Source organism: Epinephelus lanceolatus, chromosome 3 (assembly GCF_041903045.1).
Source record: "Epinephelus lanceolatus isolate andai-2023 chromosome 3, ASM4190304v1, whole genome shotgun sequence".
Classification (NCBI taxonomy): Eukaryota; Metazoa; Chordata; class Actinopteri; order Perciformes; family Serranidae; genus Epinephelus; species Epinephelus lanceolatus.
Window position 1 is genome coordinate 4,104,898 of NC_135736.1, and position 27,886 is coordinate 4,132,783.

General features: G+C 41.0%; 1 protein-coding gene across 3 annotated transcripts; it reads right to left on the reverse strand.

Moving 5' to 3' along the window:
• Positions 1-1,310: 1,310 nt before the first annotated feature.
• LOC117255400 (uncharacterized) lies at positions 1,311-27,164 on the reverse strand. 3 transcript variants are annotated; one of them, XM_033624276.2, is made up of 9 exons: positions 24,741-26,019; positions 24,151-24,248; positions 23,321-23,643; positions 23,082-23,146; positions 22,141-22,298; positions 21,453-21,965; positions 15,113-15,397; positions 10,634-12,129; positions 1,311-7,967 (listed from the first exon to the last, which is right to left on the reverse strand). In XM_033624276.2, the coding sequence occupies exons 1-9, from the start codon at positions 25,790-25,792 to the stop codon at positions 7,284-7,286; spliced, it is 4,674 nt and encodes a 1,557-aa protein (XP_033480167.1). In that variant the 5' UTR covers positions 25,793-26,019; the 3' UTR covers positions 1,311-7,283. The 3 variants fall into 3 exon arrangements, with proteins under 3 accessions (XP_033480167.1, XP_033480168.1, XP_078019639.1); XM_033624277.2 differs by lacking the exons at positions 24,151-24,248; positions 24,741-26,019 and adding an exon at positions 26,887-27,164; XM_078163513.1 differs by lacking the exon at positions 15,113-15,397 and having other exon boundaries at positions 24,741-26,018.
• Between the last annotated feature and the right edge of the window lie 722 nt (positions 27,165-27,886).

Genomic DNA, 27,886 nt, shown 5'->3' on the forward strand with positions numbered 1-27,886 from the left:
GGAGTAAAAGTGAACTTATGCCACTTACTGCCAACATAGACCAACATTTCCTAGATACAGTCTACATTAAGCACCTGGGAATCATTATTACGAGGAAACCCGAGGATTTGCTGCAAGTAAATTGGCGTAAGAAGGTGGCTGAACTCAAGGGGAATCTTGCATTTTGGAAGACACTACCTCTGTCGATGGTAGGCAAAATTAATGCCATCAAGATGGTAACACTTCCAAATTTCCTATATCTATTTCAATCAATTCCGTCCTTTACACCATTGGAATTTTTTGAGAACCTAGACTCAATAATTATTCATTTTTTATGGAACTATAAATCAGTTAGAATAAACAAGAAACATCTAACCAAGTCAAAATTTGAAGGGGGTTTTGGCCTTCCCAACTTTAGAGGATATTATTGGGCTGCCCATCTTCACAACATAGCCTGGTGGAGAGAAACGTTGCCAGAAAATGACTTTAAAGCCCCAGAATGGATCTGTATTGAACAGGCTTCCTGTAAAATGACATCCCTGTGTGCACTGATTAATAGCCCATACAAAATTGAACTGAGTCTGTATAGTGGAAATATTGTTATTCTTAATACATTAAAGATATGGAAACAGATCAGGTCATGTCTTAAAATCCCTAATACAGTCCAATATGTAATAATCATGCATTCATACCTGGTATACAAGATAGAGTTTTCACTTGGTGGAATCAGAAGGGTCTAGTGACCTTGCAAGATCTGTACGTTGCCAACAGTTTTGGAGCATTCACTCAAATTAAACAGAAGTATAACCTTCCATCCACTGACTTCCTCAGATATCTAAAGGTCAGGGATTTCACTAGGAGACATCTCCATAACTTTGAAAGGATCAATACCCATTCAGTTATTGAAAGCATAAACAAACGCAACCCAGTAGATCGGGGGGCGATCTCCTTCTATTACAATATATTGACAAAGACAGATAAAATAAGCACAGACAAAATTAAAGAAGAATGTGAGAGGGAGATGTCTGACCGGATAGCTGAGGAAACCTGGGAGGAATGTCTTGACAATATTAGTGGGTGTTCCATAAATGTCAGGCATATATTAATCCAATTCAAGGTCATTCATAGACTTCGATATACAAAATCAAGATTACACAAGATGTATCCAGCAGTATCTCCTGTCTGTGGTAAATGTAAGATATATGAAGGTATACTGCTCCACTCTATGTGGTCATGTTCAAAAATTCAACCTTTTTGGAGGAAAATATTTGACTTTCTCTCCAGAGCATATTCCATCTCCCTGAAGCTAGATCTACTAATAAGTGTTTTGGGGGCCACATTTAATAAGGCTGATAAATTCCAATCACAAGCAGTTTCATTTATTATGGTATTGGCAAAGAAAGCCATTCTTAAGATGTGGAAAAAGGAGTCGGTGTCCACTTTTGAGATGTGGCTCAGAGAACTGAGCAGTGTATTACATCTGGAAGAGCTCAGATATCATTTATACAAGAAGCCTAAGATACTTGCAAAAATTTGGAATCCAATTAAAATCTTTATCGGTAGTAATGTATGAGCATCTTAAAATCCACTAGTTATTTTGGTTTTCTTCATACAAATCTGCCTTGCTCATATTAATCCCTCTATGACTTTGTTTTTTTAAATGAGCCTCCTGTCTGTTTGTGCCCCGTGTGCCTACACTGCCTTTAGATGCCTCATAGACATTGCCAATGTGATGTCTGCCATCCAAAGCCCAAAGCATTTTTAGCAATTTTATTTTATTTGTTTGTTAGTGAGTTTGTTTGCTAGTTGGTTTGTGTGCTTATTTGTTAGTTTACACCTATGTTTCCAATGAATTTGTTTCTCATTCCAGAGGGTTAAAAAGAAGCCTATTTTTTTGCCTTGTAGCTACCATTTTACTTTGTTAAGCCACTTGCAATCTGTTGGACATACTGAGAACTCCATGTAGACAGTGAGGGTATTGTGTTTGTGTTTGTGTGTGTGTGTGTGTGTGTGTGTGTTTGGAGGGTATTCTGCAAGTACGGTTTTTGTTTAACTAAGCCAAGATATGTGTATTCATGTCAGTTAAGTTTGAATATGGTTGGTCACATAACTTCACTTGAATTGCAAACTACAGGTTCAATTGTTTGTGAAAAACAACAAACAAAAAAGAAAGAGATTGATGTGAGGAAGGAGATAAGGGTGTACTACTGGTGATTGTCTATTCCAATTTGTGTGTCTGTACTGCGAGTATATAATTTAAATCAATCTATCTAGAGAATGCTACGCTCTGAAGGAGCTGTGAAGGTGGCTCTGTTCAAAGCATACTGAACACCCTTGTACACAGCTCATTTGTGGACAAATTAGAAGAAAGCAAGTATGCAGAAACTACAAGTAGCATATAATGATGCTCTGCGAATTCTACTGAGGAGACCTAGATGGCTCAGTGCAAGTGATGTACGTGTCAATACTCTCCAAGCTGTCTTGAGAAATTTGATGTATAGATTTATATGTTATTGTACAGATGTTGGGTTTTGTTCTCCATACCTTCCGAATAAATGTCAGCAAAATGACAGTGGACTGAGATGTTTAGAAGACATTTGGTCACTTGACTACACAATTAAAACAGACAAAATATCAAAATCATCTGTTGTCAGTATCCTGCTTTAAATTGATACTGGCATTAGACGTCCTGACATCAAATTGTGGTCACCTGATGTCACAACCCTAAATTTCAACCAAATATAAATATGTAACAATGTTGGTGGAAATAAGTTAAGAGTAGTGTGATATTATAACTGACGTCAGACAACTGGATAACTGTTTAGATCTGTTACAGGTGGACCCTGCTCTGACACTCCTCAGTCTGCTGGTGTCTGTCCATCCTGTCCATGTCTTCTTCCACTGCAGGACAGCGGTCTGCCATAGAGAGGACAACAGCCAGACTAAGGGCTACAAAATGGCTGAGGCTGTTATAGTTATGATGATCATATGTTTTAGTCTCTGTCTAACAGTTTTACTTTGAGGTTGTAAAATGCTTTTCTTACAGAAAAAAAAGAAACATCTTTTCACATGCCTGTCTGTTCCTGCTCAGACTTTTTAAGCAAAATTCAAAGATAACAATATTTTGTATAACTTTTTTTAAATCTTAACTATACTGATATAATTTCAAATAGTTTTTAATGCTTGTTACAACAGACACAGCATTTTTAATGTGTTAATAGTACACTACAAAATAAAGATTTATATTAATAAATTGTGTTAAATGTAAATGTTTCATTGACTGGGTGAGATTTTGAGTTCTTCAGACATTTCTGGGCTTTAACAGACTCACTGTAAACCCCAATCCATCCATGATACAAAATTTTAATGTTAAGTCTACACAAATGCTCCGGATTGTCAAAATGACATTAAAACTTTATGCACACTTGAAACAAAAACTCATCCCTTGTGAGCCTGACATACATTTTTTTTATGTTAAATCAACAATTTTTGAGTTTTGAGTTAATTTGACTAAAATTTATAAAGCTGATTTGCCTAATTAGTTTAAGGCCAATAAACAACACAAGCATTGTGCACTTAACATATTGTGGCTTGTTGGGGCTGAATGGGTGGAGTTTCCAAGCATGCTGTGAGACAATGTGTTTTAAGTCAAAAGCCAAAGAAAACTGTTTAAATGTATTCTTAATTGCTCAGGTTACCCATTACACAGTGATTAATGTTTATGTATTTCACAACGGTTCTAATGGGTTACGGTTAATGTTGTGGTAAAAGATATTTTGCACCATGAGATAAGTTGTATACATAGTGACCTGCCGCCTGTGTGGATATTCGTTTGTCCACCGTAAAGCTGTGCTGATCTAAAATAAAGAGCACTTCCTGGTTCAGAGTTCATCTCCTTGATTTATTCTGGAAATTGAGGATTCTAAGCTTGCCACAATATATTTATAAGTTCAATGAAGTTTTTAAAAAATCTTATGTGATATGTACTTATTATGACATATATATGACATAGATTTACATGCTCAAATGACAACATAAAGTTATGTTAAACTGACATAAAATTCCTGTCAGACAAGGGTCATGTGACACATTAACTTATGTGTCTAGTGTATTCAAAACTTTTATGTTACTGTATTGTACTAAACTAAAAGTTTTGAGTGCAAGCAGTTTCCAAAACAATTTTAAGTTGAGTGAGCACTTTGGGGTTTACAGTATATATTGTATAGATGTGTATGTTAGGAGGGGTGCACAGTGAGTGGATCATTATTGCAAAACAAACCCTGACACAGTGATGCAGGACCCCAGCGTGAAGAAGAAGGGTCTTGAATCACCCTGAAGGGGTTTATGCAATAATGATGTGCTCACTGGACATTATCCAACTTTTTGCACAGCTACTTGCTAAAGAAAACAAAAATTTGAAAATAAATATTGATTTAAAATTGATTTTTGATTTCAAGATGATTTTATTGCCTCCAAAGTGTGTATGATCAGAACTACGTCCATAGCAACGGTATGTTACTCAGATATTATAGACCGTAGAATGCCACAATTCACCAACCAGAATCGAGTATTCGAAACGGCAGGTCTTTGTATTAACCACAGCACACTATACACTGTACAAGTAATACAACTGAACTGTGTGTTATATTTTTAGTGTTGATTCATGACTTATATGGTTATAGAATTTATTTTCAAAAATTACAGTGAGACACCTAAAACAAACAAACAAAAAAACAGTTATTCTGCACGTATGTGAATATGCAAAGAGTTCATAAATCACTCTAAGACAAGACATACACTTAGCTAAAAGCTTCATCCATTGTTAACAGTGTCCAATGTATTGCTGAAAAAAATGTCATCATACTATGTTAATGTTTTGTTAAAAAAAAAAAAAAAAAAGTTTCACTACACATGAAACAAATTACATTTAGAAATACAGCAGTAACAGAGAGTAAACAATGTTTCTCTAAAACTCAGACTAATAGCTAACAATGTTCTATATAGGTGACAGGTTTTCCTTCTTCAAATCTCTTTCATGATCACTTGAACCATAATTTAAGTTCTATTACCAATTTACTGAAAAACTAAAAAAAAAAAAAAAGGTCTTTGGAGTCATCATTCATTATATCCTTATATAAAGTTTCCCACAGAATTAGAATATATGTGCGGTGTTACCTGACAATGACTAACTTTGTACACGCTTTGCTCTGAGAATGCTGTGCAATGAATAACCAAGCAGTATATTCCAACAGCGCACCTAATGAATGGCCCAGCTCCAAAACTAGAAAATGAAAATGTGGTGGCAGATGTTTCCATCATGGCAGGCTGCCACAAATAAATGTATGTGTGGGAAACCCTGACTGATTCATAAAGCCAAAAATATGTATAAATGCAAAACTAAAGGCACATGGTCACCCTTTTACATAATGGAGGACTTTAATCTATGTTATGACAGACAATCTACACACTTAGAATCACAGTTATATATCTTAGAAATTAACATTGAGGATATAATTGTATCCAAAGGAGGTAAGGCACAAGGCGCTACAAGGTACTTAATACAAGTTAAATGTAAATTAGACGTATTAACAGTCCAAACTATAGAAGTGTAGTGTTTCCGTTACCCTTGAATGAGCCATTTACATCTACAAAGGGAGCAGGTCCTTGTTTATCGAGATCGCCATGTTGCACCATCATGTTTTGGGATAATTCGCATCCCAGTAAAAATCCCCTGAATGTCTTGCTCTTAAGTTATCAAAAGAAAAAACATGAGCACACATTAGCAGACAATGCTGGACAAACACTGATCTGTAACATGACACTGCTTTATTCAGTGTTTTTACCAGTTTTAATAATTGTTCTGTTTGTTTTGGAGAGTAAGAGACTTCTGTGGATAATTCAGCTCCCACTAAAAACCTCCTGAACACTGAAGGAATTCTAACCAAGAAACGTTCAGCTGGTTGCAATCCACAACCCTCACCACTAGTTTCCAGTAAAACCCCATAAATCTTACACACTGACTCTTTAAAGTAGAGCTGGGTGATATGGGCAAAAAAATTCACATCTCTGTATTGTCAGGCTGAATGGCGATACACGATATATATCTCAGTGTTTTCTCCAAATAGGCTACATGTTCAGCTGCAAGCTGATCCATGGCTGAAGTTCCCTGTTATTTTTGCTGTATGTGTCTTTCCACAGTAGGGCAGGTAAAAGAAGTTTACCTGTTGGAGGTGAGCTGTTCGCAGAGGCTCAGTAAGAACCTGTTGTCTACAGCTCTTCATCGAACTATCTCACTGCAGCTGTTTCTGCGGCTGTTTCACTTTCCTCCCTGCTGTGTTATTAGACTTGCCTTTATTGAAGAAAAGCTGCTAACAAAATTCTGCTAATTCGCTAATAAACTCTTCATTTCCTCTAGATTCTTCACAATTAAAGTCCCCCATTATTTTGTCATATAAAAACTTTTATTGTGAAGTGGCAAAATAAGGAAATGCTGAGTTTACAGCAGCAACTTCACACATCTTCTAATACGGCTGATTGCAAACATGAAACAGTAAAATACAGCAGATATCTGAAGTAAAAACAGGATGCTAGAGAGAGACTAAACTCCAAACCACAGAGATTCAGTTACAAGCTACAGAAGTTCTGAGAGCTGAACACACAGAGACTTGTAAAAACGGTCTCCTGCAGACAAAGGTGAGTAGAATCTCACAGCACATAGGGCTTGTTTGAGGAGGAGAATGGGGGGCTGTCAGGGGTTCTCTACCCACTTGAGGGCAGGCGGCCCGGCTTTTGGACCTGCTCCCGAGGAGAAGGGCCATCTCTGGCACAGTCTAAACTGATAATGGAATGCAAAGCAGTGCTTCATGGCTTGATTCGGCATGGCCAAAAGTGGCAGAGAAAAAGGCCCATAGTATTGTCCATGTGCTACTGTGGTTATTTCATTCATCTCACAGACTGAGTTAGCATAGCACGTGCAACACATAGATGTGGCACTGTAGACTAATTAACAGACAGATTTAACAGAGGAGCAGCTCTGTGTCTCTCTTAGTGTTGCTGGAGAACTGTGCTAGAGCTGTGAGGAGAGTGTGAGAGAGGATAGATGCAAAATGGTATGCATTATGTAATGCAACTTATGCAACAATATAAACGGTATTGACTAAATCTATATCTTGCTTGAAAATATATCGATTGTACATAGTTGTTATATCGCCCAGCTCTACTTTAAAGTTACATTTTAAACCTTAAATTTGCCAAACAAAGAGGGTAAGAGTTACTCAGGGTTAAATTCAGAGTTTTCAGCGTGTTTATGGGACCTTTTCAATCCCACTGTTCTTTTCGTCGTTCCTAACAGTGGTCTGCCCACTCTCAATGGTGGACATGTGGTTGTGATGCAGAAACAAGATTGAGTCCAAACTCTCTGGTGGAATGTTGGCTCTCTTCCTGTGTGTGGTTCCCGCCCCTTCCTGCACAAAGTCCTGTGCAGCGCTACCTGCCACTGCCGGGGCAGCCAGGTAGGCCCGTGCCACTGTGGCCAACAGTGGAAACTGCACTGCCTTCGTCCTCCACCACTGCAGGGGCTCCACTCCCAGTGAAGCCCCCTTGTCGGCTCTGAAGACAGACATCTCCATGTCTATAGACTCCTCCACGGAGCTCTGCCTGCTCTTGGGGGCAGAGCAAAACAGGTCTCCCAGGAGGAACTCCATACCTGAGAGTCCCCCCTGAGCGCCTGGATCTGCTACATCACTCTCATCAGCATCCCCTGCATCACTCTCTTCATCATCATCTTCACATTCTATCTCTCTGAAGTTGATTGGGCGGGATTCTTTGAGGCGCTTACTCCTCCGTAGGAACTCACTGTCTGAGTCAGGTGACCCAGGTGAGGGGCTTCTCTTGTTCTGGCCTTGCTTCTTTGCTTGGCTTCTCCTTGTGTCCTCCTTCACAATCCTGACGGCCTCTTTCTTCAGCCAATCAAAAGTGGCTGTCTGCTCCTTAAAGAGTATCACATCAAAAAGATTGAGTATCCTTTGCTTTACACATGATCACTATTATTTGTGTGTCTATATATATATATATATATATATATATATATATATATACAGTACAGGCCAAAAGTTTGGACACACCTTCTCATTCAATGCGTTTTCTTTATTTTCATGACTATTTACATTGTAGATTCTCACTGAAGGCATCAAAACTATGAATGAACACGTGGAGTTATGTACGTAACAAAAAAAGGTGAAATAACTGAAAACATGTTTTATATTCTAGTTTCTTCAAAATAGCCACCCTTTGCTCTGATTACTGCTTTGCACACTCTTGGCATTCTCTCCATGAGCTTCAAGAGGTAGTCACCTGAAATGGTTTTCCAACAGTCTTGAAGGAGTTCCCAGAGGTGTTTAGCACTTGTTGGCCCCTTTGCCTTCACTCTGCGGTCCAGCTCACCCCAAACCATCTCGATTGGGTTCAGGTCCGGTGACTGTGGAGGCCAGGTCATCTGCCGCTGCACTCCATCACTCTCCTTCTTGGTCAAATAGCCCTTACACAGCCTGGAGGTGTGTTTGGGGTCATTGTCCTGTTGAAAAATAAATGATCGTCCAACTAAACGCAAACCGGATGGGATGGCATGTCGCTGCAGGATGCTGTGGTAGCCATGCTGGTTCAGTGTGCCTTCAATTTTGAATAAATCCCCAACAGTGTCACCAGCAAAACACCCCCACACCATCACACCTCCTCCTCCATGCTTCACAGTGGGAACCAGGCATGTGGAATCCATCCGTTCACCTTTTCTGCGTCTCACAAAGACACGGCGGTGGGAACCAAAGATCTCAAATTTGGACTCATCAGACCAAAGCACAGATTTCCACTGGTCTAATGTCCATTCCTTGTGTTTCTTGGCCCAAACAAATCTCTTCTGCTTGTTGCCTCTCCTTAGCAGTGGTTTCCTAGCAGCTATTTGACCATGAAGGCCTGATTCGCGCAGTCTCCTCTTAACAGTTGTTCTAGAGATGGGTCTGCTGCTAGAACTCTGTGTGGCATTCATCTGGTCTCTGATCTGAGCTGCTGTTAACTTGCGATTTCTGAGGCTGGTGACTCGGATGAACTTATCCTCAGAAGCAGAGGTGACTCTTGGTCTTCCTTTCCTGGGTCGGTCCTCATGTGTGCCAGTTTCGTTGTAGCACTTGATGGTTTTTGCGACTCCACTTGGGGACACATTTAAAGTTTTTGCAATTTTCTGGACTGACTGACCTTCATTTCTTAAAGTAATGATGGCCACTCGTTTTTCTTTAGTTAGCTGATTGGTTCTTGCCATAATATGAATTTTAACAGTTGTCCAATAGGGCTGTCGGCTGTGTATTAACCTGACTTCTGCACAACACAACTGATGGTCCCAACCCCATTGATAAAGCAAGAATTTCCACTTCACACCTGTGAAGTGGAAACCATTTCAGGTGACTACCTCTTGAAGCTCATGGAGAGAATGCCAAGAGTGTGCAAAGCAGTAATCAGAGCAAAGGGTGGCTATTTTGAAGAAACTAGAATATAAAACATGTTTTCAGTTATTTCACCTTTTTTTGTTAAGTACATAACTCCACATGTGTTCATTCATAGTTTTGATGCCTTCAGTGAGAATCTACAATGTAAATAGTCATGAAAATAAAGAAAACGCATTGAATGAGAAGGTGTGTCCAAACTTTTGGCCTGTACTGTATATAGACACACACACACACACACACACAAATCAAATGAGACGATGCATACATCACCAGTGGTGGGTTTGATTCGAGCCTGGCATGAAACGCTCGGACGGGCTATAACGACAGTTTGACACAAAATCTATCACCGGCCAACCAGGAGACTTCATCAAACAAACATCAAACTTTAGATGCTTGCTGTAGCGCCACCATCAGGACTATTGGCTTGAGTTTGCAGCCAGAGAGAATCTGGCATAGGACTGGGCCTTTATGCAAATAATTAAATGCATGAATTAATTAAAAGTTAAACATTTCTTGTTTGTTTGAGCTTGTTTTATTTATTCATTTCACAGATAGTTATACTTCCTTAGTCCTTAAATTAAATTCATTATGGACGTGGACTTAAAATCATTGTTTTATTTTATGGCCTTGCTGCCTTTGTGCCCTCAAAAAATTGACAACACGAAAGGCCATGTGGCCTTGCCCCTAAAATGACGAACTTCCAGGCCTGATACACACACATACATCTATGTATATATATATGTCCATAACTGGTTGTCATTACACATACATTTACTACATTCCTGCACTACCTTGCAGTTCATTCATTTTAACTGCTGTACACCAGTCTACCACATCACTATATATTATATTTTATTTTATATGCCTATATCAATTTTGTCTTAAGTCCTAGTTTCTCATTTTAATTGCATGATTTTTTTAGACATGTTTTATGAGCATCGTTAGAGGGAGCTTGAGAATAAAGACTTTCGTCACCAATGACCGCGTCACCATAACTGTTGTGCATATGACAAAAAAAGCTTTTGAACATCTAGTCTGCCCTTGTTATTACTGTAAATTGCATATGACCCTTGCAACAACAGAAAGTTTGACAGGGGTCGCAATAACCAAGAAGTGCAGTGTTTAGTGCAAAGTCAATGCATCTTTACTTTACAACTCACCTTGTCCTCCATGAACCCAAGCCCATGGAACTGGGGATCGAGGGAACAAGCCACACTTAGAGCCCTGTTGACAACAGGGTTGTCGTAACAGCTCGCCAACTTCCGCCTCATCATCCTCTTCACTTCCTTTATGATGGATGACGAATCTCCTGGTCGCGTCATGAGATGGCGGGAGAGCAGGCCGGTGAGAATTGGCTTGATGAGAGACAGACGAGGGAATGCCTCCTTGGCAAGAGTTCGACATGCCACGTCCAGAGGTTTGAGGACCAAACACAGCTCCTCCAGAACCTTCCATTCTGATCGCAACGTTGTGACACTTGCTGAGGATGCGTTGGAGGTGGAGTTTGCGTGGCAGCTGCCAGATGAACTGGATTCTGAAGTAATGTCTTCTTTAGACAAGCCCTCACCTTTAATCTCTTTTATAAGCTCACAGAAAAGGCTTTTATATTTAATGAGTATGCTCAGTTGAGGGTACAGCTTATTCCATGTTGGGCAGCTGTGAGCCCATGACTTCAGCTCTGCCTGTTCTTGTTTTGTCAGGGTCTGCAACAGGCTGTGGGCGTGGTGCTGATACGAGCCTTTGTTTTGAGCAGTTGGCAGGAACAGGGTTGTGAGAATACCTTGGAATTGGCTAAGGGTCTTGAAGATGACAGAGTGTAACATCACTTCCTCAATGCAGCCTTGCACAGCACTGAAGAAACATGGCACAGATGGTGGTCCTTCGCTAGTATGGCCGTGCTCCAAGCCATGTGGTTCCTCTGGAGACACACAGTCCTCCCTCTCAAGAAATGTTGTTGAGTTTGGGTGAGGTACGCTTCCTGCAGCCTCTCCACCTTTCTCGCTCCTTATTGGCCCCAGCCTCATTTTGTTCCTTCCCTCCCCTCCCAGCAAGACCAGATTAGGTTGGGAGATTCCCCACTCCTGGGCCATCACTTTCACTTGAGCCTCCATTGCTCGTAGGCTGTAGTCTTTCACTCCACTCTCCATCAGTCTTTGGGTTGCCAAAGCCACATTCTGAAATCTAAAATTACAGTCTATGTAATGTGCCCAGAGGGTGAGGTACCTCTCAGTGTTGCCCTGCCAGTTGTGGAACCATACATCCACACTTAAAGTGACAAAGTGTGGAACCTCCTTCAGATGGCTGGGAGGTCGCCCACGTCTTCTTGGCTCAAACTCGAGGGGAGCAGTGTGGTCAGATATCTCCTCGTTCTCACTGCTTCCCACTTTCCTCCTCAGCAGCTGCGCAAGGCTCATCTTGCCTCTGGTGTGATGTTCTTTCAGGAGGTTCTCTAGCTGACTGGGTGAAGGCAGTTCCTTGTGGGAGGGCAGGAGGGTTTGGATCAGGTGTTTGAAGCCATGCCCTTCTACCAGAGCTGGGGGCTGAAGATCCATGATGAGAAAGTTGGTGATGGCATCAGTCACATGAGAAGACAGTATCATGGGGAGTGTACTGACCAGACCACTGTTAACCATCACTGGCTGTAAGCGTTGTTGACCTTTTGTGAAAAAGAACAAATCTTCAATCAGAAAATAAGCTTTAACAATTTGACAACACATTTTTACAAAGCCTTTTCAAGCAGCAGCTAAATCTTGAAATACACCAGATCTCAGTTTACAGGTTAAGGCATTGATCAGACAGAGCGCTTTTCCTTTTTTTTTTTTTTAAAAAAAAAAAGTGCTCTAGGCAACCACTTCATCACCTGTCCTTCGTTTAACCACTGTATTACTGTGAACTGGACTCACAAATCTGTGCCTACAAATCTGCATTAAAAAATAGACAGACAGAGGGCACTTGGGGACTGGACACCAGTAAATAGAGACCTGTGTGGGTATATGAGACCCTCAGGACGAGGAGAAATCACAGGGAGTACCACTAGCTGGTTTGGGTGCTTTGCCTGGATGATGGTTGGTACAAGGCTTACTGTAGGATGAATCAGGGTGAGTTTGACTTGTCTGCTGACAATACTCAGGCCTAAGAAGTGAAATGTAAGAAAATAGTTGAGGCTACAATTTATTCAGCTATTTTTTGAAGCTTTCCTCTGATGGTGGTAAAAATGAGCTTAGCCACGTAGGCTACTATTTGTCATCATCACTACAGAAGGCCTAACTTTCAATTTATCTGACTGGACAATGGGAAAAAAACGCCTGGGACGTTGGTGCTTTTCAACTCTGAGTTGATGTTTTTTTCAACTTTAAGCGTTAAGAGAACTGCTATAAAAATGTAAGTGGCATAGAGCTGAAAAAACAAGGCACCCCAGCAAGCAATAGTGGTGATTTAAACGTATTGGTTATATTTAGCTCCGATTTAGTCTAGCTACATGTAACCCAAATCTTGCCAATTTAATTTTGATAATTGATTAAATGTAATTTTCGCCATTGCAGATGGCATGCGGTATGATATTCAATCACGTATGGAGAGTCAACAGTAATTAAAATATGTTTATCTCCATTTTTTGGACATGGTCTCTACATAGCCGTATAATTGATGACATCTACACTTTGGCTATGGTTAGACGTCTACCAAATTTTCACTGACAGCCCAAATTCAGCCGTGATTTAGCCTAGACGTCAGGTCTTCATGTAGACGGCTATTAGACGTTTTTTAAACCAAAAAATGCTTGCTGGGACTCAGCTACACAAAAAACAGCAAGAAAAACGCTTCAAACAAAATGCTTGAAAACCATAACAAAAAGTTGCTCAAGGGTGCTAAAGCTCGCTCTGTCTGATCAGGGCCTGAATCTGTGATAGATGATAAGCCCCCATATCGTTTGAGTTACTTTTTGACCAGACATAATAACAGCAAAAGGGCAGGAAAAGGAAAATTCTGATTACTTTTAGCCATGCTGGCGACATGGCTCAGTAGCACTCTCTATAGCAGCACTGGTCAGTTAGTTGGTTGGTCCAGACTGAAAAATGTCAGCAACTATTGAATGAATTGCTAAGACATTTATTTAAAAAAATTACGCTCCCCAGGTGATGAGCTCTACTGGCTTTGATGATGTCGTAGCTTTCCTCTAGTGCCACCAGCATTATCTGGTGAAATATTTTTGCATGGAATGGAATGTCAGGAAATTTCATTTACACATTCATGGTTCCAAGGTGATGCACCCTCATGATATTGGTGATCTTCTGACTTTTCCTCTAGTGCCATGATGAAATTTGGTACACACATTCACGTCTCTCACGGGACGAATCCTTTTAACTTTGGTGATCCTCTGACTTTACATGAAGTCCAATTATCATGCCATAAGGCCAAATCCTTTGGAGACAAATGACATTCCCATCAGCCTCATGTAGCCACGTCCTTTTTGTGTGCTGGGGTGTCACGATTCTTCAGATCCACAATTTGATTTGATTTTGGGGTCACGGTTTAGGGCTGGGACAATATGCTTATCTCACAGTTTGATACTGTCATGATTTGGGTGCCGATTTGATATGTTTTGAAATTCAAAAAATATTGTAATTGGATATTAAAATTCAGTGTGATTTCTATTTACCTTTTTAACACTAAACCGAAGCATCATACACTCTCTCTGGCTCTGTCTCTCTATCTCAATATCAACAATGGTTGCCACATATTGAATTTGTATCATGTTTTTTTTTTATATTAAAAATGGGTAAAAAATTATTTTATTGTAGAGTTGCACGTAGCAAATTGAACTCTGCATCAGAAAAGAATTAGCTGGCTAACTTAAGCACACCCCTCGGTCCCTCTGCCTTACTTCATGTTGCTAGGAGACAATTCGCCGGGAGGAGAGCAGGCAGAAACTCCTGAGACAGACCATCTGCAGCTGCTGTAGCAAACTGAGTTCAGCGAGCAAAAACCCCTCACCGGGGGTCGCAGTGGGCTGGATCTAACTTGTGTAACACCAGCAACAGAAAGTTTCCTGATCCAGCCAGGAGTTTGCACTGAGCTGTATAAAGTCGAGTTGCTCTTCAAGCAGCTGAAGCAGCCCGTGTCCTTGGACCATCCACTGCTCAAAGCTTTCTCTCTTTGGCTTTGTTTTTCTTGAAAACTGATATGACGTCACATTACACCTAGATTACCACAATGAAAGCGGTGACTTCTTTACACCTCTGCATTTGATTTAAATAACTTCAAGCATTTAAAAAAAAATTGATTTGACTTGATGATTGATTTTTTCCAGCACTGACGGCTATGTCATTGTTAGACTATCAAATCTTGATTTGTAAAGAATAACCCATCATTGGTATTGTGCCCTGATAACTGTAATTTACATCATCACATGCTTCCTTAAAAAGATAGGCTACATGTCACCAAGTGTGATATAATCATAATTTTTTTGTACCACACCAAGGCCATATGGTCAAATTTAAATCACTGATTTAAAATGTAAAATCTAGAACTTATTTACCCATTCAATTGGGAACAAATTGTTAAACAAAAACACCAAAAGAAAACGGAGAGCCACTAGATGGCAGAAGGGTACTTTAAATCAACAGCTTGACTTTCCTCACCTGTCAAAGGCCACCAGATCCCGGTGTCTGTCGGTCTTTTCCCAGTCAAATCTATTTGTTTATGATGCCTGCGAATATGTCCCGCCATATTCGTCGTGTTGCCTGAGGTGGCGTATGGTATCTGCGTGTAGCATAGCCTACAAACTGTAGTTTTTCTGTCAACGACGCGTTTGTTGTTTACATAACTCACGGGGAAGGCAAAATATTCCCACACAGGTGACCTCAGGGAAGCAGGAGGATTTTCCAGTTCTGTTGTTTCTCCATCATCTCCAACCAGGGGCGGATCTAGAGAAATATTCATGGGGTGGCAAGAGGGTTGCATGGACACTTTAAGGGGTGGCAGAAATATATATATATATGCTGATTTAATCGCACACAATCATATACTTCAACATTTGTTTGGAAAAGCCCCCAAATGGACTCAAATTTGAACTCAAAAACATCATTATTGTGGGACATGAATAAGAATAGAAATACCAAAAGGTGGCATTAGAAATTAACCATTTGTATCATTTCCAAATCATTTTTTCTTCCTATTTTTTTTAAATCAAAATCCAATTATATCTTCTTTCTATAAAACAAAATATGATGTGTGCTTACCTAAGCCATTACCAACCAATTTCAACTAACATTATATATATATATATATATATATATATATATATATATATATATATGTGTGTATAAATAAAACTATATCCATCTATCAATCAATGTGATTACGTTAGCTAGTTAGCAACAACAGTATGTTGCTATGTCAGTGTGACTTTAGCCCTTTTTTGTTTATACAGAATGTGCTTTTTTCGGGGCAATGGGGGGCGTGAGCAAGTAACAAAATGTGACGTGGGAGGGAAGCCGCGGCTAGTCAGGCGGCGATTCTCTCGTAAGTCGGCCCGTTCTTTATGGTCCCCGTCATCTGACAGTTAATGGCCTCTTCGTTTGCGAGGGCAAGGAGGGCGCGCAATTCCTTGTCTCCACATTTGCTCATCTTTACAGTGTCTGTCAGGTTTGCGCTTCCCTCTTGCTACTAGCTGCTCGCTAATTCCTGCTATCAGCTGTTTGCTGTCATCAACAGCCCCTCCCGTTGCGGAAGGTCGCCTTGGTCTGTTTAAACTTAAAGGGTTCCGCCAATATAGCCCCTGTTAAGGTGTGTTCACACCAGACCTGTTTTTTTTTTCGCTGTCGCTTGGTTCGCCACTTTGATATCGCTTCATCGCTCAATTGTAATCGCTCGTCAATGTGGCAGAAATCAAAAGACTCGCTTTTTCGCTTTGATGACGTCATTGAAGCAATCAGGATAATTTGGGGGGGGGGGGGGTTGCTTGACTGTCATGACATGTCAGCTTCATTAAAAGTAGGCTATAGCTGCAAATTTTATTTTTATTTTATTGTAACTTCTCGGAAATTGCTCAAAAATGCATTCATTGTGTGCTTCTGAGCACACGGGCAGCATAAACAATGAAGTTACATATGATGGTCTGGCAGATCGTTGCGGCGCTTGGAGGCAGTTGACAGTGACAGTTTTTTCAGCAGCCATTTTTCTTCCTACCAATAACCTATGGCTGAGGCAGCTCCAGCTCCAACTCCGCTCACATGCTCTGACTCAGGCATCAGAGCCTCTGAGTTACAGCGATAGATGCATTGGCACTGTCCGTGGTGCTTTACACTAGGACCGCCAGGATTACAGCACCCCTCCAAGCGCCGTAGTCCTGCTGGCTGGCGCGGTCACTGTTGAGATTACATTCGTTTTTTATTATTAACAAAATGGTTTTTTATTGACTGTATGAATGGTTTTGTTTTCAAATAAATATTTGGAAACAAAAAAGTATGCTTTGGCGTACTTTTACAGAGTTTTGCAATATGTATATAGCCTACCTGCATGTATCAAAATGTTTAATTTTCAGCAGCGGTCGGAGGTATAAATGCTCAGAAGTCTAGTGTGTTTCATTTTTGTAACTTAAAGGCTTCAGAAAACATACAAGACACATTTTTAGTAAAAGTCATAAGAAGAGAAGCTTGTAGGTTTCATCTATACAGAGTTATTTGCATTATAAAAACCGTCGTGGCGGCTCTAGGACAAGTGCACTTACATTGATCACTTCCATAAAATAAAACGAGAAATTGGAGAAGATTGAAAAAATTGTTAAAATTAAATTAGGGAACTGATCACAGATGTATTGTGCCTGTGTGTTTTTACATCTATTGTTGCTTTTAATTTGCAGCTATACTTTTAATGAAGCCGACATGTCATGACAGTCAAGCACCCCCCCGGGATTGTGGGATTACGGCAGCCAATCAGCGTTGAGCTGCAAGCGACAGGACCCAGCGAAATACCGCTCCAGTTGAGATTTCTCATCTCAAGCGACGAGTGAAAAATCGCTCTGTCGCTGTTGCTCGGAGCCTGAGCAATTTTTCTCCCGGGCGAATATATGCTCAATCGCCCGTTTGCATTGACTTTGTATGTAAACTTGTCGCTAGCGGAAAAAAAAACAGGTCCGGTGTGAACACATCTTTACACTGCCAGATTTTCCGCAGGGTAGTCATATCGGCGGAACCCTTTAAGTTTAAACAGACTGAGACAGCCTTCTACAACGGGAGGGGCTGCTGAAGACTTGTGGGAGGAGCTGTTGCGCATGTGCGAGCCACTGGCAGTGGATAAACAGGAAACAGCTGATAGCAGGAATTAGTGAGCAGCTTGTAGCAAGAGGGAAACACAAACCTGACAGACACTGTAAAGATGAGCAACTGGGGAGACAAAGAATAGCGCGCCCTCCTTGTCCTCGCAAATGAAGAGGCCATTAAACGTCAGATGACAGGGACGGTAAAAAACGGGCCGATTTACAAGAGAATCGCCGCCTGACTAGCCGCAGCTTCCCTCCCACGTTACTGCTTACGTCACATGCTGAGCTGCACATTTTGTTACTTGCTCACACCCCCCCATTGCCCTGAAAAAGGCGCATTCTGTATAAACAAAAGTGGGTAGGTGGCATTTTGCTGCACTCCCCGATTTTGTTTTTATACTGCCAATGCTGAAAAAAGATTGACTGGGCTTTCCTGCAAATTTGCACAATTCCTATCTAAAAAGGGCTTATGACTAACTTGCCTTTCCGCCTGTGTGTGTATAAATGCTCGCAGCTGGCCGGCAAATCAACCCAACATTCGCGGAAAATCTGGCAGTGTAAAAGGGGCTTTTGTTTCCCCAAAATACCGTTACAGGCTGTGGGCTAGAATTTATTCACTGATACAAATTTTTCACCAAATTACCTCTGGTTCTTGAACCAGTTCTATTCAGGATTCTTGGAACCTTTTGCTGTCTAACATAACAGCCTGCATTTCTTCCAGTTTTCACACAGCTGTTGTAATCAAGAGCCTATTTTACACCGCCTGTTCAAGGTGGGAATATTGCGCCATTTTGCCGCTCCGCTGTTCTGTGTAAAAGGTACGATCGCGGAATGGGGGGACAGAGTTGTCTCATCTCTGAGTTGGAATGGAGATGGTAAAAGCACTGAAACAATGCCTGTACAAAGGGGACAGACGACAGGACAGGATCATTGGCGCCAGGGGTGTGACATTTTGACAATGTGTGATGCACGTGACCCACTGCAGGAGATTTAAAAGTAGCTGGCAGCAGTTAGCAGCTCACTCAAAGAAGAACCAGTGCCTCTAAACCAGCACTCTGCTGTACCTCCACTGAACTGTCTAATCAAATGCGAAGGATTTGATTTAAATCCCTGCTGCAACTGTACCCTGATAATATATTAAGTTTCGCTGGGATAAACTTCACAGTAAAGAGGCTAAAGACGCTCTTACTTCTGTTTCACTGAGACTCATTTAGCCCTGGGTGCATTTAATACCAGGTTTTGGTACTCATCCCTACTGTCCAGTATGCACTTCACAAACTAGTTGACAACTAACTGTGAGGAGACAAAGAGCATTGTAAACAATGGAGACAAAGCGCTTTCTACTGGACAAACTACGCAACCATTAATCTGCCCAAGCTTTGTTTTCTTCATTATATGTTCTGCCAAAAAATGTTTTATAATATTGGCATATATCGTAAAACATGTGCGCCGATACTGATATATCTGTGATAGGCCCCCATATTGGCCATTAGCATCAGCCAGCCAATAAATCAGTCAGGCTCCACTGTGCGCATGCACAAACAAAGGAGGTGCTATCCTTTGAAGGACAGTACAAACAAGCTGTTAATACAAACTACTACTCACTATAACTTTTTAAATGGTAGAAAGAGACTGTGTAACTTGTTCCCATGGACTGCTTGCATCTTTCCGCTTTGATCGCCAGTTACATGTTTGGCCACTAAACTTGACGTCGGGGTGTGTTGTGTTTCGTAAGTTATACGATGCAGTCAGAGAATATGCAATATGTTGTTGTGAGCTTTAAATGGGGGGAAAAAGGCACTGTTTGGTATAAGCAAAGTTTTTATGTTTTTTTTTTTTAAATTACAATTAACTGATTAATTGTTTGTTAATGTTACCAATGACTGATTGAGCATAGTGCTTATAATTTGGAAACCCTAAAGAATATAATATGTAATACCACAGTTTGCCCACATTTAAGAAGCTTTCAGGTTTTATTATTGTGAAGTGTTTACCAACGTCAATGACACAAGATTAGCGCTAGGAAATTGAGCTTTCCTGGCTCTCGTCTTGGCTTCATGTCTCTATGGATTTAAAAGGCATCAGTATGGAACACGATAGGGACTCATTGTGGGGTTCAGCAGTTTGACTCCAGCATGGGGAGTTTTGGTTATTTTTTATATGGTAGACAATTAGTGATATTTTCAAAATTAATACAGATAATATTTTCATGTATTTCTGTCAAGACCAAAATGAATGTCCCAGCAAACCTTTCCTATTGTAATGTTTCAAAAGACACCAACAAAAAATGTGATTGCAAGGCAAATTAAAATGTTAATTTCCTCGTTAGTGGCAAGGAAAATCATGAAGAAGTAAAGGTCATGACACCAGTGACAGCATTTGAGGAGCCAGATCTCGGTGTCAGTTCTACTGGAGTTAATGTGGCGGGCATGGCAAATCACACTATGACCCATCATATCTTTGTTGTTTTACCTTTGACTGAAAAATCTTTGCTTCAGATTAGAAAACACACATTACATGATGCTTACTGATGATTTTTATCTATATGTGCACATTTGTTTTTCTTCTTTTTGGTCTCCAAACAGATCATGGCGCTGTCCATCAGCTGCATCTCAGCCCCTGTTTGGACCAGGACAGTTCCTATAATTGTTAAGTGGTGGTGCTGGTGACCAAATTATTATAAATCTGGACTTTCATCACTTACCGGTACTTGTTACTTTGCTTCTCAATGAATTAAGTTAGCATTTGTACTTTGTTTAGTCAGTGCTAGCCAGCTATATCTCAGTTGAGTGGACCTACATTAATCTGGACTGTAAATGTCAGTAAGCGATAATTTTGAGAGTAACATGCCCAACACTGGCAATAATCCTGGTGAAGGTGTAAAGAAAAAGACAGGGAGCTGTGATGTCAGTGAGTGACAGCAAATGTTACAGCCTCTCTAGCTTAATCATTGTCATGACTTATATGTGCGCTGGCTAATTAATATTAGATGACTAACATTAGTACAAATGTAAATCACTGAGGCAAAGTGCAAGGCATTATTGCATACAGTCAAGTCCTACTTTAGCAGATATTTCCCTAATTGACAGGCCAAATCATTAAGTTCAGCCAGAATAATAATCAGAGCCGTTAAAAACTGAAATGGTTATCACTGTATTCTGCTCAGCGATAACAAGTCGGCCCTTCCCCATTTGTTTATGCATCATGATGTAACGTTAGCTATTTTGGACCAAACAGGAGCTGATACAGCTGACGGACAAAGCCATGATCTGTTTGGAGATCAAAAAACAAGGTCAAAGGTAAAACAACAAAGATATGATGATTACAGTGTGACTTGCCATTGACTCCAATAGATCTAATACCAATTCTGGCTCCTCAAACATTGTCACTGATGTCATGACCTTTCCTTCTTTTTTATTTCCCTAAGTTAGTTGACAATGGGTCCTCAAAGGCCTTTCCTACGACACATCTGTCTCACGTACACGTACATATCCCTAGTAAATGTAAACCACCAGTTAGTCTTGTACATCAGTAAGCTACGCTGTGTCAGCTTTGAAATGTTGTTTTTTCCCTTCCAACGCATGCAAATAGGTGTGGATGGAGGAAAAAAAATACTTGCACTCAATGCTGCTTTTGAATGATGAAAGCAAAAGCTCATTTCCATTGATTTTCGATTTAGAATAGAAATCGTGACACCCCTAATAGGCAGCAATAGTTACCTATTGTCAGAAGACTCCGATCCTTGTTACCGTCACGGATTCTGATGTGGTGCTTGTTGGTCAGGTGGTTTTGGAGATCCGCTGCTCCTCCACAGCTCACATGTTCCCCACACAGCTTACACACCAGAGTGCTCCGGTCCAAAGGCCGACCAGTCGGGTCCGGCTCGAAACCAAAAAAGTACCACGGACTGTTCTGTGTGGCGTTGGGGTGACTCAGCAGTTTCTCAGTTCCAGGCATAAAATCGTACTTTTCCATTGGATGAGAGCTGGGGGACGGGAAGGAGATCAGGGAGGGAGAGGGGAAGGTGGAGCCAGAAATCATGCCTGAATCACTAGCTGCATCTGGGTTTGACACCGTTGTCACATCACTGATGACTGGCATGGGGCTCTGTGATTGGCTGTGGTCTGACCAAAGGGAAGAGCTGCTGGGCTCTGGGAGGGTGACCAACTGGATGTCTTGCAGAAGGCGCAGAACTGTCTCTTTGTCTCCAAATTCACATTTAACATTGTCACCTGTATCAAATGCACAGAATGTTGGCCCATTTTAGCAAGCTACATTTACAGTTTTAAGACTCTCAGAATAAGAGATACTATGAAAGTTAATGTATGAAAATTAATGTGATAAACCAATATAGATGTGCAAGTCTGCTTCTACCACTTCATTCCATGCTCCAGTGAGTGAACTCACCCATCCCGAGGCCCAGCAAGGTGGCATAATCCCTGCCGATCCAGACCCTGAGCTCTGCTCCCTCCGGGATGGGCTGGGAAACCCTGTAGTAGATGTGGCGGTAAAACTGGAAGATGACAAGGTTGTGTTCCTCCTCACTGTTGGTATATATTACATACCTGTAACATAGAGCAAGCATGTAACATGACTGTGACCAGCTAAGTTAGAGCGAGTCTCTGTCACACAGTCACTCTGACTCAGTATGTTTACATGCACAGTGAAGTGGAGCTACGGTTATAGTTCAACTGGGCCATTTATTTGGCACCACTGTCTTTGTCCCAGAATACAAGCACGTGAGGGGAATCGATTTATTGACTGAAGTATGTCCAACTCTGCTACGATAGATGGTGACATGCCCCCTTTCAGATTGTTAGTATTGGACCTTTTTCTGGTTGACCTATTATGTCACAGACCAAACAATTGATAGTTTGTGTTTTCCTCCTATTCGTGTATTTTAAAATATGTAACTGTTTCAGCTGACACAACATCAACTGTGTCTTCACATCCGTCCTCTGGATGTAGATTTCGCCATGTTGTTACGGGCTTCTTTTTCTTCTGTTATGCATTTAATGCTATTTGACTTCCGGGTCAAAGCCCAGGCCAAAAACTGTGGAGCATGCTCAGTCTGACAGACTGTTTACATGCAGGAGTGATTTGACTCCCAGTCATTATCTGGGTGTCTTAACTCGACTTTGAGAAATTGGATTTAGTACGATTTTAGTCAGACTAACATGTTTACATGTATTTTAAAAGTCTGGTTTTAGTCGGACTAACACAATAAATTAATTTTCTCTAATGTCATGTAAACATACTGAGTGACTGTATTATAAAAAATATTAAATTGAAGGGAGAAAGGAAACTGCTTTCAGAGAGACACAAGACTTGAATCAGTAAGTGCCCACCTCATCCAGTTAGATTTGTTTTCATCAGAAGCATCGACGTAGACAAAAGCAGCATCATCCCTGATCTGGAGGTGGGAGCAATGTGTATGTCATCTATTTTTAATATCAACTGCTGGTTATCAACACAAGTCACAAATTACATCAGGATTATAAAGGGATTTTAAAAGTAGGAGAAACACAAAAAGCATGATCTTGATTTTAAACCCCCTCATTACATCAACTCAAACCTGTCTACTTACAGCCCAGGAGTATTTGAGGTTGGTCGGCATTTGTCCTCTGCACATTTCTCCTAAGTATGGCCCAAACATGACACCTTTCTGAAGCTGACATTTAGCATACACTTTCATCTGCTCTTCACCAGAAGATCCATGACCAGAAATCCCAGACCCAATGTCTGCACACAGGCACAGGCAGGAGGGCAGGGACAACACTGCCCGGGAGGGGCCGCCGTGGAGCCATGGCTCTCCAGGTGGCAGCACAGCGTCTGGGATGTAGTTTTGGTTTGATGCAGTCTGGAGAAATGGAAAATCCTCAAAGAATTCTTCATGATTTAAATCCAACCCTGCAAAGGCAAAAAATAATTAGTCATATATGGAATTAAGGTGAGATTACTGATAATGCGGAGGAGGGCTTTACTTTCATGGGGCACATTTACTGTTCTGTTGTTGTTTTGGGTTTAAAAAAAGTAGTGATGGTGGAGTTAAAGAACACAGGAAACAGAGACAAAACCTTTAAAGGATGTTACAGCATTAGAATGTGATTGTTACTATACTACATTCCACAGATTCCATCACAGTAAGCAAACAACATTTGACACTTTATTTAGAGCAAAGGCAGAAGCTTTGAGTTTGTTTTGATTCATTTTATTTTGTTCCCCTACCAAGCAAAAATGTCTGTTTCTGTAATGTCTTGTATCCAACATCACGTTCAATCTTTCAGGCTTCCTGAAGACATTTATCTGAACATTTCACGCAAACTGTGTGTTAATGAACCCATAGCAGCAGTGGTGCAGCATGTGTGTGCTTAAATGAACTTCTGTTAGGGGTGCCCACTTGTATGGTTCGCAGACCTGCTGGGCCAGCTGAATCATTCTCTGGCAATATATCACTACGCAGCTTCTGGCTCCCAAGAGAAGGCGCCTGGTGACTTTGGAGAGCGCTTTCAGACCTGTTATAAAAATGATATTTAAATCATTTCAGAAGGTGTAATGGGATAAATGTAAATTCAATTGAAGGGATGGTTTGGATTTTTTGAAGTGGGGTCGAATGGGGTACTTATCCATAGACCGTTTATAAAATACAGTAGATGTCAGTCAATCAGTGCACCCAAACTAACTGATCGAAGCAGTGGTAGACCAGCAGCTCCTGTGTTCAGCAATGTTAAAATGCATTTTTCTCAATGGAGTCTGGCTTTGAAGAGAGCTATATAACAGCTTAATTTTGCTGTCAGAACTGACTGTCTTTTTGTTGCCGACTCCTCCACAGCAGTACGTTGCTTAGCTTCCACGTTGGACTCCAGCCTGCTTCTCCAGACTAGGGGCGTGCTGACTGACATCTATTGTAGGTTATACATGGACTATGGATAAGTGTCTCACACAAACCCACTTATAAAAAACATAAGCTATCCCTTTAAGATGGCAACATGATAATAAACTCCTACCTGTGCATGCTAACAGGAAAAACTTCTCTTCCTTCCAGTCCTGCGTCACACAGCTGGTGAAAGGGTGTGCTTCTGATGCAGTGATTGGTATAGATGATTGATGTGCGGGCTTCTTTACACATGCGAGACAGCATTGATCCCAGATAGTTAACTCCTAGGGGGACTTGGCTGTACCACATTTCATCTGTAAGATCCTTCTTAGGCTGCAAGTAAAGGGCGGTGGCATTGGATGGGAGCTTGCGCAGATACTTTAAAAGAGAAGTAATGGGACAAAATTCACTGCCTGGCTTCTCAAGCATAGAGCATCGTTCCTTCTCATCGCCAAACGATAAAGTGCAATATCTCAGTCCTCTCTCCTTTTTCCTGATTACAAATGAATCTGGTTTTAGATTCCTGTTGGCCTGCTTCCCTCTGCGGCCGAAATATACCTGAATATCAAACCAGACTTTGTTCAGAAGCCCCCTTGGAGTACTGGTGTCCATCACACGGGAGTGTCTGAGGATGCGGATATCATCAGGAGACAAGGCCGGATGGTGTGATGTTATGTCTCGACCAGACTTCCTAATTTTCTTAAGCACTCCCAAGAAGACCTTGTTGGCTGAGGTGAACTCAACATCTCTCATTAGGCACACAGGACGGCAGACAGGAGGTTCTTTGAAGAAACGGTTAAGTCCTGCTCTCAGCGCAATGTAACTAGCAATCCCATAGAGCTCTCCTTTGCTGTTTCGTACTGATCCATAAAAGTGTCTCAGCACCCCATTCAGCTCAGCCTTCTCCACTGTAGTCAAGTCCACCTGGAGCCTCTGGGCCTCCAACCAGCCAACGAAGCAATTAACAGCCCATGTGGTCTGCTTCTTTGTAACCTTACTTATTCCGCTTCTGCTGTCTTCAAGTTCATCCAGCTCCAAGTCTGATACCATTGCATGTCTAGAAATGTCAGTGGTATTATCTTCTGGTGACTCATCCTCTTCTTTCAGAATGATCTCCTCTTTAGTTTTCACATCAGGTTCAAACAAATCCAGTTTGTCACGAGAATCCTGCTCTGCGTTCATAATGTTAGCTGTTAGCTCTATCAGCTGTCAGTGTGGTATCAAATGTAAAATGAGGCGTGCACAGGCGTTAGGATTTGGCCTTGTAAACAAAGCGGAGTGATACCGCTCAAGTAGTCAGGTTCCAGTGCTATACAGCGATTATACCACAGTCATTATCATCCTGTATTGAAGAGACGGGGTCAGTCGTTTTGGCAAAAGGATTGTAAACGCTAAAGATGGCGGCTCCGGCTGCCCTATCATTGCAGCAACCGCACAACTGTTATTTATTACAACATATCATGACAGCGGGACAACAGCAACATATCCCCTACCAAATTATAATTTAAATGACAAAATATTCCTGCATTGTATCAGCGGTGTTATAAACTCCTTATAATGAGCTACATGAAATACTGTTTAGATGGTACCATGGCAACAACAACGCTATGAGACTGCCGTAAAACACACTTGCAGCCCCTGCAGCGCGTTTGTCGTATTATTTCTGCGCATGCGTAAAAGCACATTAGGTGGTCTAAAGATTTTGCAACAGCACTGTTTCATGGCATAAAGTAACACTAGTTTCCCTAAATGTGATATGGAAATAATGTTACGTAAGTAAGGAGCTGACATTAGAGAACCTCTTATTAAAAAATAATACACAGTTTCACCGAAAAACTTCTCGTCGGTGTTACTTGAGTGTACTCGATTATCTTGATGATACAAACTCTTTGATACTGTCCTAATGCATGTTTGATATTAAATATTGCATTCAAAGACGTGCCACACTAAACACACCCACATCGCTGTGTCCGGATATTCTGCTAACATTATAATAACTTATACCATACCATGAGCACCCACTGTGCTCCCACGTGGGTTATACATTAGCTAAGAGTGCGCACAGATGAACAAGAACACCACGAGGGGCAGGGACTATTTTTTCACCTGTAACTGCTCCTATCTAAATGCAACTTTGTAAAAACCCCAATAGTTCCCCACTGTGAATGTTATTGGCCCGTTTCAAGGGAATGCATCAGCCAATGCAACAAGACTTTGATGCACTCGTAAGATTGATATTTCTTGCAGTCAAAGCGCTGAATTTGGTGGTTAATTACCTTGAGTCTCAGCCGAAGCACCAAAGGTCGTGGAAGAAGAGGTCTCGAGAAAATCCGCACGATGTCGACGTCTCAGATGACTTCTTAAATTCGTGGTATTTCCACCTTTTGCGAGTACTATTTTTCGACATAAGCGACAAACGGCCTCACCAGAGTTCAAAGGTTGTCCCTTTTCATCCGCTTTCAAGCCGAAATACATCCACACGATTGATTTGCTTCTGGGTTTAGTGATAAGATCCATATTTCTCTGGTGCCTTTCTGTCTTTTCTGCAAGCTGTCCGCTGGTTGCAGCACTGCTGGAAGAGCTAGGCTGGATAGAAAAGACATCGCGTGGAAAACCGCGCTAATTACTGTATGCACTATTTTAAATGTAGTGTGGATGTATGTTTATGCTGAGGAGAACTTTCTGTGTGGAAAAAAACATGACGCTCAAATTCATACCACCATGACCAGAGCATGCTTGTGAACATCATTAAATAAAACTGTGCTATTACAATAGAAAACTATTTCTTCCTCGAATCATATTTTGTGAGAGGCACCAAAACTAACAGAAACGGTAACAGAAAATGCAAACACTTTCAGCGGCTTTTATAGAAACAATCGTTAAAAAATACACAGGATAACGGCCATTCAATTTGTGGTGCATCTTCTACCCACTCTATTTCTATGCTTTTACGTCTTTATTTGTGGACCAACGTAAATGTCCCGCGACGAGTCAGGGTTGCCAGGTCTTGTTGTTTATGGACCTGCACAAAGTTGAAGTCCAACTTCCATTTGTTTTTGGTACTGTAATTAATTACACACTATGGCCCTTTAATGTTAATTGTAGTGATAAAGACTTCAAAGTGGCTCCTGCATTTTATCTAATCTTCAGGCACTGTCTTGCACAGGGGCCCTTTGTCAAAGTTTAGTTTGAATATCTTTATTATTTTAGTTGATAAAGTCCCTACATGCTAGATCCTGAATGTATTTATGTTTAACTAAACTGACATAAACTGAC